Source organism: Cucurbita moschata, unplaced genomic scaffold (genome assembly GCF_002738365.1).
Source record: "Cucurbita moschata cultivar Rifu unplaced genomic scaffold, Cmos_1.0 Cmo_Scf00001, whole genome shotgun sequence".
Classification (NCBI taxonomy): Eukaryota; Viridiplantae; Streptophyta; class Magnoliopsida; order Cucurbitales; family Cucurbitaceae; genus Cucurbita; species Cucurbita moschata.
Window position 1 is genome coordinate 7,615,451 of NW_019268517.1, and position 13,235 is coordinate 7,628,685.

The following is a 13,235-nucleotide window of genomic DNA, read 5'->3' on the forward strand; positions in this document are numbered from 1 at the left end:
AAAAAAAAAAAAAAAAAAGTTGCCCAGTCGAAAAAGGCGGGAGAATTTCGAGGCGCCAGAATTCTCGCACCCTCATCCCACATTCTCCCCGACGCCCACAACATGCAGAGAATGAGGGGGAAGACGAGAGGTTGACCTAACCACTTGTGCCTCAACCCGACTTTCGACCTATGTACACGTCAACTCGACATGACTTCAAGGTCAATACGCAGCTCAACCTTAGCAAAGACGATTAAGGAGAATGTTGAATTCCTCAATTCAAGTTAAACTTGATTAGGAAATTAAGGTTATTAAGAGAATTGAGCAAATGTTCTATAGAAAACATCTCGGTGATGCTTGGAATAAAATTCGAGGGACAAGCTCTCAAGTAATTATTTTAGGGAGAACGCTGGCTAAGGCTAACCAAGTAAATGATCTTACTGTAGATTCGGTTAGAAATTGTATCCTATATGATGACATGTGCCCCATGGCTTTGCACGTGTCATATGTTTGTTATATGCGCAATGTTATGAAACGATATGTTTATGATATGATATAATTGTAAATATGATAGGTGAATAATATGATATATGTTATTATGATATGTTTGACGATATGATATGCATTACGATATGATATATGCATGATATTGTTGAGGATTATTGGGAGTCAGTCCCACGTTAGTTAATTTAGTGGAAGATCATGGGTTTATAAATGAGAAATACTATCTCTGGTATGAGACCTTTTTGGGAAGTTCAAAGAAAAGCCATGAGAACTTATGCTCAAAGTGGACAATATCATACCATTGTGGAGAGTCGTGATTCCTAACATGGTATCAGAGCCGTGCCCTAAACTTAACCATGTCGATAAAATCCTCAAATGTCGAACAAAGAATTGTGGGCCTCGAAAGTGTAGTCAAAAGTGACTAAAGTGTCGAACAAAGGGTGTATTTTGTTTGAGGGCTCCAAAGAAAGGGGTTGAGCCTCGATTATGAGGAGGCTGTTCGAGAGCTCCATAAATTGGTATGGGGCCTTTGGGAAAGCTCAAAGCAAAACCCAAGTTCTCTGATTCGTAACATATATGATATTACATGTTGGGAGACACGATATGTTTATGATATGATACATGTATGACATGACACGATGTATGATATACATGACATACGACAAGATGTTTTGGCATGATGCACAACCGCGACATATGTATGAAAAATTATGATATGAAGAAAAACAGAAAAGGTTGTTTTACATGATAATGAATGAAAATACCTCATACATCATTGTATGTTCATGCACGGGAGAATACCTCCTTTTTATGATGGTACGCACACATACGTTACAGGAAAACAATCATTATGTTTATCATAATATTGTCACGATCACTATTCATAGTTCCTTAAATATAGAATGATGCTTAAACTAGTAAAAACACTTTTTTTTTCTTTTCAATAATTAGATGGATGGGCTTAATTTACCCGAGAAGATTAGACGGAACCATTGATTTATGTGAGGAATACCTCTTTTCTATGATGGTAGTCACGTGTACGTTACAAGGCCATAAAACAATCATTATGTTTATCATAATGTTTGGCTGTTGCTATATATAGTCCCTATGGAAGATACTTAAACGAGTAAAATCACTTCTTATTTTCTTTTTTTTTTTTAATAATCAGATGGATGAGCTTAATTTACGAGGAAAATTAAAGGGAACCAATGATTTATGATCGAGTTTGGGTATATAAAGAACCCAATTGGGGATGGGAAAAGCACAATAGGACTTCAAAAACAAAAGCGATGGAGAAATGTTATTATATTTCTTATGTTATTTCTCCATTGCTTTTGTTTTTCTTTATGCTCCAAACAGCGGCTGTTCCTATCAAGAAGTCCTACATTGTCTATTTGGGATCACACTCCTTTGGCCCAAATCCAAGCATATACGACGTCCAACTTGCAACCGAGTCTCAATATGATATATTAGGATCCGTCAAGGGAAGGTAATTCATTCTCTTCTTCTTCTTCTTTATATCAATCGCTTAACAATTCTCCTTTTGATTCATAGCAAAGTAGCAGCCAAAGACTCAATTCTCTACTCCTACAATCGATACATTAATGGCTTTGCTGCCGTTCTTGATGAACAAGAAGCCACGGCTCTTGCGAGTAAGCGTTGTTCCTCTCCCATTTTTGTTGTTTACATTTTGGTGCTTTTAATGTCTTACTTTACGAATGATATTGTCTACAAATAGAGAATCCAAGCGTGGTGTCGGTTTTTGAAAACAAGGAAAGAAAATTGCATACAACACGATCATGGGGTTTTCTGGGGGTTGATAGCGATTGAGGAATCCCTCGGAACTCCATTTGGAAGGCGGCTCGGTTTGGGGAAGATACCATCATAGGGAATCTCGACACGGGTTTGCAAGTCTTCCCTTCTTTTAGTCTATTTTTGTTATTTGCTAGCAAGAGACTTGAGCTATTATTACAATATATGTGAAGGTGTCTGGCCGGAGTCCCCGAGCTTCAATGATGCAGGGTATGGCCCTGTTCCCTCGAGGTGGAGGGGAGCTTGTGAAGGCGGCTCCAAATTTCGATGCAATAGGAAGTTGATTGGAGCACGCTATTTCTACCGAGGATTTCAAGCTGCCGAAGGTCCGTTGAGAACGCACAACATCAGCTTCGTCAGTGCACGAGACCATGAAGGCCATGGATCGCACACATTGTCCACTGCGGGTGGCAACTTTGTCCATGGAGTCGATGTGTTTGGCAATGGAAATGGGACTGCGAAAGGAGGTTCCCCCAAGGCTCGTGTTGTTGCCTACAAGGTCTGCTGGCCTTCAAAAAATGGCGGCTGTTACGATTCCGATATCTTAGCAGGCATCGAGGCCGCTATCAGCGACGGTGTGGATGTTCTTTCGGCCTCTATTGGCACGCTAGCTCAAGAGTTTGCTAATGACGCTATTTCGATAGGGGCGTTCCATGCGGTTCAACACGGAATCGTCGTGGTTTCCTCGGCCGGGAATGACGGCCCGTCTCCCGGGAGTGTGAGCAATGTGTCTCCTTGGATGGTCACTGTTGGAGCTAGTACCATCGACCGTGACTTTGTCAGTTACGTCGCCCTGGGGAACAAGAAGCAATTAAGGGTACTCATCCATCACACACAACCCTTTGATAAATGGTTTAGTCTATAATGCATTAAACTTATTATGTTTGTGGTTGATGAGCTGATCAAAATAACCTCTACGTTTACTCCAAAGGGTTCAAGCCTTTCATCCAGTCGATTGCCGGCTGGTAAGTTCTACCCTTTGATAAAGGCTGTGCAAGTGAAAGCTGCCAATGCCACTGATGGGTTTGCGTGAGTATACACATACATATATTACCTCTCCACTTCAAAGGGCACTTTGGTTTGAACTTCACTCTGTTTCTACAGCCAACTTTGCATGGATGGAACACTTGATCCCACAAAGGCAAAAGGCAAGATTATAGTTTGCCTTCGAGGAGAAAATGCAAGAGTGAGCAAGGGCTTCGAGGTTGTTCGTGTCGGTGGTGTCGGGATGGTTCTGGTAAATAAGCAGATGGACGGTTCAGCTCTTGTAGCTGATCCACACATACTTCCTGCTTCTCATCTAAGCTATGCGGATGGAGTTTCCATCGCTCAATATTTGAGCTCCACCAAGTAAGGACTCTCATCTATTCTATGACAAAATGAAAAGGGAATGGGCTGAATATGTAGTTTTTGTATTGTAAATGAAACCAGAATACCCGTGGCTTCCATAACCCATGCAAGCACAGAGATGGGAATTAAACCATCGCCTCTCATGGCTTCATTTTCATCAAGAGGCCCTGATTTCATCACACAGGCTGTAATCAAGGTTGGTTTGATATAGTATGCCAATGCAATTTTCAGCGTTTGAAAAGTTATCTCATATCTTTGTATCTTGGTGCATATTTTGGTGTAGCCTGATATAACAGCACCGGGTGTGAATATAATCGCATCTGTCACCAAAGATGTAACAGCATCAGAGTTGCCATTTGATAATCGTCGAGCGTCTTTTAACGTCGAGTCTGGCACTTCCATGTCATGCCCACATATCTCAGGTGTTGCAGGCCTTCTAAAGACTCTGCATCCCACGTGGAGTCCTGCAGCTATTAAATCTGCCATCATGACTACAGGTTTATTGAACTCGAGAGACATGACTTGATATAAATTTCATTGGGTCCTCTAAGGCTTTGATTTTGTTTTGTAGCCAAAACTAGAGACAACACCAAGAACACAATGTTGGACTTCACCAAAGTGAAGGCTACCCCATTTGATTATGGTGCAGGACATGTCCATCCAAACGATGCCATGGACCCCGGCCTCATTTACGACACGACGGTTGATGACTATTTGAATTTCTTATGTACACGGGGCTACAACTCCCACACACTCAAGAAATTCTCTAACAAGTCATTTGTTTGCGCCAAGAACTTCACAATCACAGACCTCAACTATCCATCCATCTCGGTCCCCAAGTTGCAAATTGGGGCACCGGTGACGGTGAATAGAAGAGTTAAGAACGTGGGAAGCGCAGGCACGTATGTGGCGCGGGTGAGGATGCCCAAGGGCATTACAGTTATGGTTGAGCCAAGTAAGTTGCAATTTCACAGCGTTGGAGAAGAGAAGCCTTTCAAACTTGTATTTCATTATGCACATAAACTGCGACGACAGGGCTATGTTTTTGGGGCATTGGTATGGTCAGATGGGAAACATTTTGTTAGAAGTCCTATTGCAGTGAATTTGGTATGATCAAATTTATAATATTGTAATCCAAATTCATTCTATTATCATATACAAACTTTCCATATATTTTGTCCTCTATTATTTATTTGTTTATTTATGTCGCTCGGACAAACAATTACGTGATTTCAATTAAAACTATAGAAAATGTGAGCACAACTTAATTATTTAAAATACACCAAAAGATCATATTTGAATTTTCTCCCCTAAGCACAATACTCGAGCCGTAAGAATGATGATCATTTTCATATCATATTTTCGTGTAGAATATATACTGCATATCATTTTGATGCACGGAAAAGAGTCCTAACAGAACCATGTGAAGAAAAAGAGTCTTGATTGAAGAGAAATATGACATTTTTATTTTTTATACCGTTGAAGAATTATGAAAATATGAGTATAGTTAAGGAATTAACACATATTTTAGACTAGTTATTATTGTAATTGGGATTTAGTAAATATTTAAATAGTGTCTATTAAGGAGAAATTTCCTGTTAGACGAACACGACTCTCTATAATGGTATGATATTATCCACTTTGAGCGTATGCTCTCGTGGCTTTGCTTCTACAATGGTATGATATTGTCCACTTTGAGCATAAGTTTTGCTTAGGGCTTCCCCAAAAGGTCTCATCAATGGAGAGAGTATTCTTAGGGCTTCCCCAAAACGCCTCGGAGGGAGTATTCTTTGTTTATATCATTCCCTAAATTAGCGGGGACTTTCATCATGAACAAAGTGCGCCTCCCCTTAATCGAGACTCGACTCCGGACTCCTTTGGAGTCTTAGTCATTTTTTACTGCCTTCGAGGAGGCTTGACTTCTTTTTCTTTTGGAGTCCTTTGTTCGGATTTACCCATCTATTGGCATGACTAAGTTTAGGGCATGGCTCTGATACCATGTTACACAAACACGACTCTCCACAATGGTATGATATTGTCCACTTTGACATTCAGAGCACTGGGCATAAATCACATTGCGTTAGCATCCGGGACCATCCGCAGGGAATACGACTCTCCCTACCCAAGGTTATATACTGTGAGCCGTTGTTATTTCTCTCTTGCTTGCTTATATAACGTCTCCTTCAAAAATCCCTTCTTCGAAAATCTCTTCTTGCCCTCGAGAATACGTCGCTTAGCTGTAGGCGACGCAAGAACGTATTGGCTTAGCTCACTTGTTGTTGGAAAGTGAGTGTCACAGCCTGAAAACGTTCTCTGAAAAGTGTAGTTCATCAACTTTATTTCAAAGTGAAATTAGCTCACCATTTAAAAAAGTTATTAATTTTGAAACTATATAAATCAAAATAAATATTTTGAAAATATATAAGAGTATTAATATTTTAAAAAATCTAAATAAAATTAATGGCTTGAATTTTGTTATTTTATGATCTATTACATCTACCCTTATACTTTTAATTTCATTTTAATTTATATATAAATTTTAGAATTAGGCGTAGTATTTACTTTCAAATTGTCCTTTTTTTCTACTGAAAGTAGTTAAAAAAAACAAAAATATTTTTTTTATAAAAGAAAAAACATTATGTAAACCTATTTCAAAATATAAAGAAAACTAGTGGAGTATATAAATTTTAATCTTGGAATGAAATTCAAAATAAAATATTAGAACAGTATATTTAAAAAAAAACAAAAAAAAAAGATTTTAACTAAATTGAAACGAATAAGAGTAAATAGCTGATAAAAGAAAAAAAGGAAAAAAGAAAAAAGAAAAAAAGAAAAAAAGAAAAAGTAGCCGTTAAGAGTAAGTCGCCTAGACGTCTCAGGAGCCTCTTGTTCATCCAGGAGTCTCTGAAAACGTCTCAGGGAGTCTCCGAAAACGTCTCATGGAGTCTCTGAAACTCAGAAGCCATGGTCGTGAAGCCGTCGGATGGCGATTCAAAGTAAAGCCAACCGCATTCTCTCAAAATCTTTATTTCTTCGTTTTCCTTTGACTGCATCGGTGCTGAATTTCTGTTTTCCGCCAGTGTTAGTTACTGATCAATTACTTTCTAGCATGACAAAATCTGTAGGAACGGGACGCAAGTCGACGATCCTAATGTAATCGATTTGGACATTGACAAGAAATTCCTTGGCCTTCCTATCAAGTCAGCCGTCGACAAGTTTCAACTTATTCCTGCATTTTTTAAGGTGGAAATCATCACACTGCTTTTGTTTGTTATTGTTATGATTATATGTTTAGCCATGAAATTATCTCTATTACGCTGCTTTTGTCTAAATTTCAGCCTATGATTATTAACGCACATAGTTTAATCATCTGGTTTCAAGTAAGAGGTCTGGTTCGACAACGCTTGAGATTCCTTTAACTACTTCGTGAATACAGAAACTAAAAAGATAGTCAAGGCCAATGATCGAATTGAATCCAGCAATGATCGTACTTATCTTAGGGTACACGTTTTTCATTCATGTCTCTAGCATGTTCATTGCTGCATCGATGCTGTCGGCTTCTTGTTTTACACTCGTTTTTCATTCATGTCTCTAGCATGTTCATTTCCTACTTGTTTCACACTTCGGCTTCTTCCTTTAGTACTTTGCTACAGGTATGAGAATGCTGAAGAGAGCTGGAAAAATTGGCGAGTTTGTCAATGTGTTTGTGAATGAGAAGCAGGTTAGTCTCTTTTCTGCTCCTGTTCTCCTATAAAAATGTGCCAGCCACTCTAGGTTTATTCTTATGGGACAATGCTTCAGTATAGTATTTAGCACTTATGGATAACAGTCTGCAATGTTTTTTAACTTCAAGTTTTAATTTGGACATATATTGTTACATTCAATTTAATTCATTCTGCAAAAGAAATTCTAGCTGAATGATATGGATTGAGTTTAACCTTTTTCACACAGACCTTAGCAAACAGATAAAGTCTAAGCCCTAGTTGAACTTTGTAGGGTTGTTTAACTAAAGTAGATAGATTCCTGGTGAACCAGATGGCTATAACGGGACAAAGTCTCTATTCTTTGTCAAACAACGGAAGCTAGTAAGTTATAGCTATATTTTGAACAACCTTATACAATAGCATCTGTTATGCTGAAAATGTATCTATGTATGCAAAAGTGTTTTGAGACTGTTATGCTGTAGCTTTTGAGTATACGGATATTGCACCTGTTCTATAGGCTGTATAGTTTTGAATCCGTTTTATGCGTTTCTTCCATTTATTCTTGGTTTAGTCCTTCGTCAGTTTTATAGTTTTCATTTTCTCTTTGACAACTGCACTATTATTGTAGGAATGTGCGAACGAAAAAGTATATACGCAAGAACAAGCATTAGAGTAACATGAGGCAAAAGTTTGTATGTTTGATACCACTGATTATTGATATTTAACGAGCGTTCCAAGTGTTATTTTCTCTAGTTTGATATTAACCACAATTAGATTAAGAGATGCCTTGTGTATAAATTTAGCATTTTCTTCTTATGTTTGCTGCAATTTATTTCATTCCATTGGGAGGTCGTTTCATTAACACTTTTTATATCATTCATTATATTTTATTTTTTTAAACCGCCTTCTCAAATTGCAAGTTTTTCTTTTTTCTTTTTGAAAACGAAGTATTAAAAAACATGAAAGAAAACACTAGCGCATGCAAATTGAAAAGTTATTTTTAATGCCCTGGCTTTTGCCAGGGCTTGCTACATAAATCTGCTTCTTTTGAAGGAAAAATAGTAACTGTGGCATTCTTTTGATTTATTTATAAGGAAGGAAGGGCTCTAGGGAGGGATACCTCGTGATGTTTTTCGTGCCAATGTCCCAATGAGTGAAGTTTCTTTCATATTAATTTGTTTTGATGCTTATATTTGTTTGCTTTAACCGCTCATTTCTTCATTTGTGTTATCTGATTAGGTCCATAAAAATAACTTTCTTCCGAGATGCATATATGTTGGTGTCATGATGAGACAAATGATGGATGCAATTTTAAATAAGGATGCTATGGATGACAAGGTTAAGTTGTAACTTCCCAACATGAATGTTTTATTATCAGTGTCCTGACTTGCCGATGATAGTTAAATTCAACTTGCAGCTGACTAAATTAATATTGTCTACAATAAAAGTCTTTTGAAACAAACATCCAAAGTGATGCATGATAGTTAAATTCAACTTGCAGCTGATTAAACTAATATTGTCTACAATTATAAAAGTCTTTTGAAACAAACATCCAAAGTGATGCATAAACACTAGCAAGGGCCAAACCTCCTCTAGCACAAGACAATCATCTCGTTTACTGAGGAAAAAAAAAAAGTTAATTCAGCTAATACCTTATGCCTAAAGCTCTTTTACTGCCAATTAACGATATTCTATAAAAGCTCAAGCATCTATGCAACCATGATTAGTTCTTGTGTCCAATAATTATTTGTTAAATGTTCTTGAGTGTGTAGCAAGTGTTTATTGTTATAAATAAGTGTTTGATTGTGCCTGACCATTGTTAGTTTCTATTCAATTTGCTCAATTAGTGTTTGATATGTATTTAATGTGCTCAACAAGTATTCAGCATATGATAGAATTTTTAAGGATAGTTTCTTGTTGAAGTATAAAATTATGTGGGCAAATCAAACGTTTGGAGCTAGCTGGTCAATTGATCTCTTTAGTTTTTGAGGCATATGCTATTTACTTCTACCTGTGGACTTCTCATTTGCTGTTTGTTATTTAATTGTGATCAGAAGACAATTGATAAGCTTCTTGGAAAGCACATTAGGTCAAGTCAGTTTGACTTCTCTCAGGTTAGAATCTATAATTTCCTTTTTAGAATCTATTTTCAAATCAAACGTTTCTTGTGATTTATCTAGTCACTCTTCAATTTTTTTATAAACATATCTGGCTTAATGCATCTCTCTTGTCAATAGGTTCTTGCTAGGTTATCTTTTATTTCTACTATGGGTCATGTGACTAGAGTCTCTCCCCACAGTTTGAGAAGTCCAGGAAAGTTAGTAGACGAAGACCATTACAACCTAGTCAGGTAAGGATAATCAGTAAACATCAATCATGCGAAGATTTATCTTAATAATTATTACTGCTACTTTGGATATTGTTCTTAATGTCTAATTATTGAGAACGATGTCCACAATAATTTCTTTGGTATTGTACAAAATGTGTCCGACTTATTTGTGATATTTATAGTTGTAGTGGGTGGGGTATGCTTTGTCCATGCGATACTCCAGAAGGTGAGGCTGGCTCGATGACTTTCTTTGGTATTGCTCACAACCATTACTTCTTTAATAGCATTTGAGCCCTCTCTTTTTCACAGCATATATTCTCCCTTATGTGAACCGCCGAATCATATTAAGATCCTCTATTCTTTTAAAAACCATATGAAAGTTAAGAGAGAAAATTGATGGCTATTGTGAATCTTCTAATTGTGAAACGTTGGATTGAATTGATTAAGTTGCCTAGGCGACTGGAGACATTATCAAAGTAATAGAATGTAGTTACTAAAGTCAAATGTGGAGTCTCTTGCTTGACAATAGGGTTGAATAGAAGAGTCAAGTTATTCCCATAATTAATCGAGATGAAAGAAGATGTTGGTTGTTATTACTCAGGTTATTCTCATCTTCTTTAGGAACAATTTCTCTAGATGAAAGAAGATGTTGGTTGTTATTATTACTTAGTTGACTCGAAACAATTGTCAAATCAAAAAGCTCAGTTGACTCGAAACAATTGTCGAATCAAAAAGAATTGTTCGAGATGAAACAATCGTTCAATCTTGTTGGAGTTAAATAACAATTGTTCGAGATGAAAGAGATCCAATCTCTTCCACGAACCCTTCATTGTAAGCTTCTTCATTATGAAGGATGTGTCACAATTTAGTGCAACTTATTTTAGTTTGAATTAGTTATGGAATATATGATATTCGTAATCTTCCGGAATATATTAGTTAGGAAATATATCTTAGATATCGTAATCAGTTGAATTTGAATAGTAGTATATTTTATTTTATTATCAGGATTTAGTTAGTTTATATTTTCTTGGTAGATATTATTTAGTATCTCGTATCCTATTTAAAGGTCGTGAATATCAATGAAGACAAGAGCATTCGATCCCAATTCTTTTTCTCATTCTTAAATCTGTATTCTTTCGTTGAGTAATAATATTTTCATATCTATGCACACTTTTGAGTGGTAGATATTGCGTCAGTTGGTATCAGAGCCAAGTTGGTACGGTTTAATATTATACTCAACGAGATGAATAGTGGGAGTGCTTCTATGGGTGTAGCTATGGAAAAGCTGGTTGGCAATAACTATAGTTATTGGAAGTTATGCATGGAAGCTTATCTACAAGGGCAAGATTTATGGGATTTAATTGAAGGTGATGACACAGAAATTCCAGCCGATACTCCACAAAATGCAAAATTACGTCAATAATGGAAGATCAAGTGCGGAAAAGCCTTATTTACCTTGCAAACTTTGATTAGCAAGGAGTATATTGATCATGTTCGTGATTTAAAATCACCAAAGCAAGTATGGGATACACTTCAAAAGTTGTTCACTAAGAAAAATACCGCTCGACTTCAATTTCTAGAGAATGAACTAGCTATGGTAACTCAAGGTAATTTTTCTGTTGAAGAATATTTTTTGAAAGTGAAAAATCTGTGTTCTGAAATTTCAGAATAAGATGCTGAGGAGCCAGTGAGTGAGGCTCGATTACGGCGTTATCTTATTCGTGGATTACGAAAAGAGTTTATGCCCTTTGTTTCCTCAATACAAGGGTGGGCAAATCAACCTACGGTAATTGAATTGGAGAATCTTCTTTCCAATCAGGAAGCCTTGATTGAGCAAATGACTACCAGCAACGAGTTTTCCCCAAAGTTAGAAGGTGTGTTGTATGTCAAAGATCAAAGGAGACAGAATTTTCACTCAAGGCCTTCATCTAGCAATGAGAATCAATTCAGAAGTGACGAGTCGTCAAAGAAGCCATTTAAAGCTTGTTACAGGTGTGGAAAATCAGGCCACTTTAAACGAGATTGTCAGGCGAAAGTGGTGTGTGATCATTGCGGAAAGCCAGGCCATATTAAACCAAATTGTCGAGTCAAGATGCAGGAATCAGAAGCAAATGCGGTACATGAAAATAAAAGTTCTCCAGATCCAATTTGGGAATATTGCTTAACCACTGAGGTTCTTGACCAGCCAACAAACGTGACTTCAGCCGTATATCAAGATGATGTTTCTACAGGTGATCAAAATTCTAATTCCACTACTTACGCTTCTGAGTTTGATTCTCTCCAAATTTCGCATCTGGACTCTCTCTTTTCTCCGATTTCAATTCTATTGCCCCTGATGACCCTTCTGTTTACTCCACGGCCTTGGATTTGAGATTCGACGAAAATGAAGTTGTCGAGCTAACGTTTGACGATCTTGACGGTCTTTACCTCCCCTCTGAGGCTAACGATTTTCTCATCTTGGAGAATTTAGATCAAACTACCAATTTGCAGGATTCGGCTACTGATGCTCCGCCCCAGTCTGACCCAGAAATAGCTGCACTGCTTGATGATGATGATTTATCACGATTTGGTTCTGATGTTGAGGACTTGGAGGAGGATTTCGTAGTTCAGGTAAATTTATGTGAAGAAGGGGAGGATGGTTCAATGGATAATAAGTTTAGTGTGGCTAAGGATTCTGAGAAGGCGACAGGAAGCCAGAATATTATTAATAATAAATCTTTTGGCGATGACATTTTTGAGGATGCAGATGTTGACCATGTGGAGGATGATGTTGACCATGTGGAGGATGATGTTGATAAGCCACGAACTCAGGACTATGCATCTAGTGACAACGGTGACAGTGCTTGTGATGAGCATGATGGTTGGATAGCTGAAGAAGATGAGTCCCTTGCTCAAAAGCTCAAGCATGCCCTTGATGATCATAGTAAGGATGACTTGGACCTTGATCAAGGATATAAAGCTTCTGCAGATCAAGAGTTTTTGCAGTCTACCAGTGATGTAATTCACCGGTGTATGGAGTATGCTGAGTCTGCACAAGTTGAGATGAATTATTACTCTTTCTCATTAGAATTGAATCGCTGCGATGTGGAACTTATTAAGAAGGAAATCATTGAACAAGTTGCAGACATATTTACTAAGGCACTTGCCAAAGTGAAGTTTGAAGTTTTTCGTAGAAGCTCTCGGAGTTATTGAGAAATAAGCTTGCACTCAGGGAGGCTGTCACAATTTAGTGCAACTTATTTTAGTTTGAATTAGTTATGGAATATATGATATTCGTAATCTTCCCGAATATATTAGTTAGGAAATATATCTTAGATATCGTAATCAGTTGAATTTGAATAGTAGTATATTTTATTTTATTATCAGTATTTAGTTAGTTTATATTTTCTTGGTAGATATTATTTAGTATCTTGTATCTTATTTAAAGGTCGTGAATATCAATGAAGACAAGAGCATTCGATCCCAATTCTTTTTCTCATTCTTAAATCTGTATTCTTTCGTTGAGTAATAATATTTTCATATCTATGCACACTTTTGAGTGGTAGATATTGCGTCAG

General features: G+C 37.2%; 1 protein-coding gene and 2 pseudogenes across 1 annotated transcript; all 3 read left to right on the plus strand.

Moving 5' to 3' along the window:
* Nucleotides 1-1,772: 1,772 nt before the first annotated feature.
* Nucleotides 1,773-4,837, plus strand: LOC111454261 (annotated as a pseudogene).
* A 1,709-nt stretch (nt 4,838-6,546) lies between these two features.
* The window catches only part of LOC111453074, a 15,854-nt pseudogene continuing 9,165 nt past the window's right edge, over nt 6,547-13,235 (plus strand).
* On the plus strand, nt 11,268-12,462 carry LOC111453101. The gene is made up of 2 exons (XM_023094052.1): nt 11,268-11,285; nt 11,352-12,462. The coding sequence occupies exons 1-2, from the start codon at nt 11,273-11,275 to the stop codon at nt 12,047-12,049; spliced, it is 711 nt and encodes a 236-aa protein (XP_022949820.1). The 5' UTR covers nt 11,268-11,272; the 3' UTR covers nt 12,050-12,462.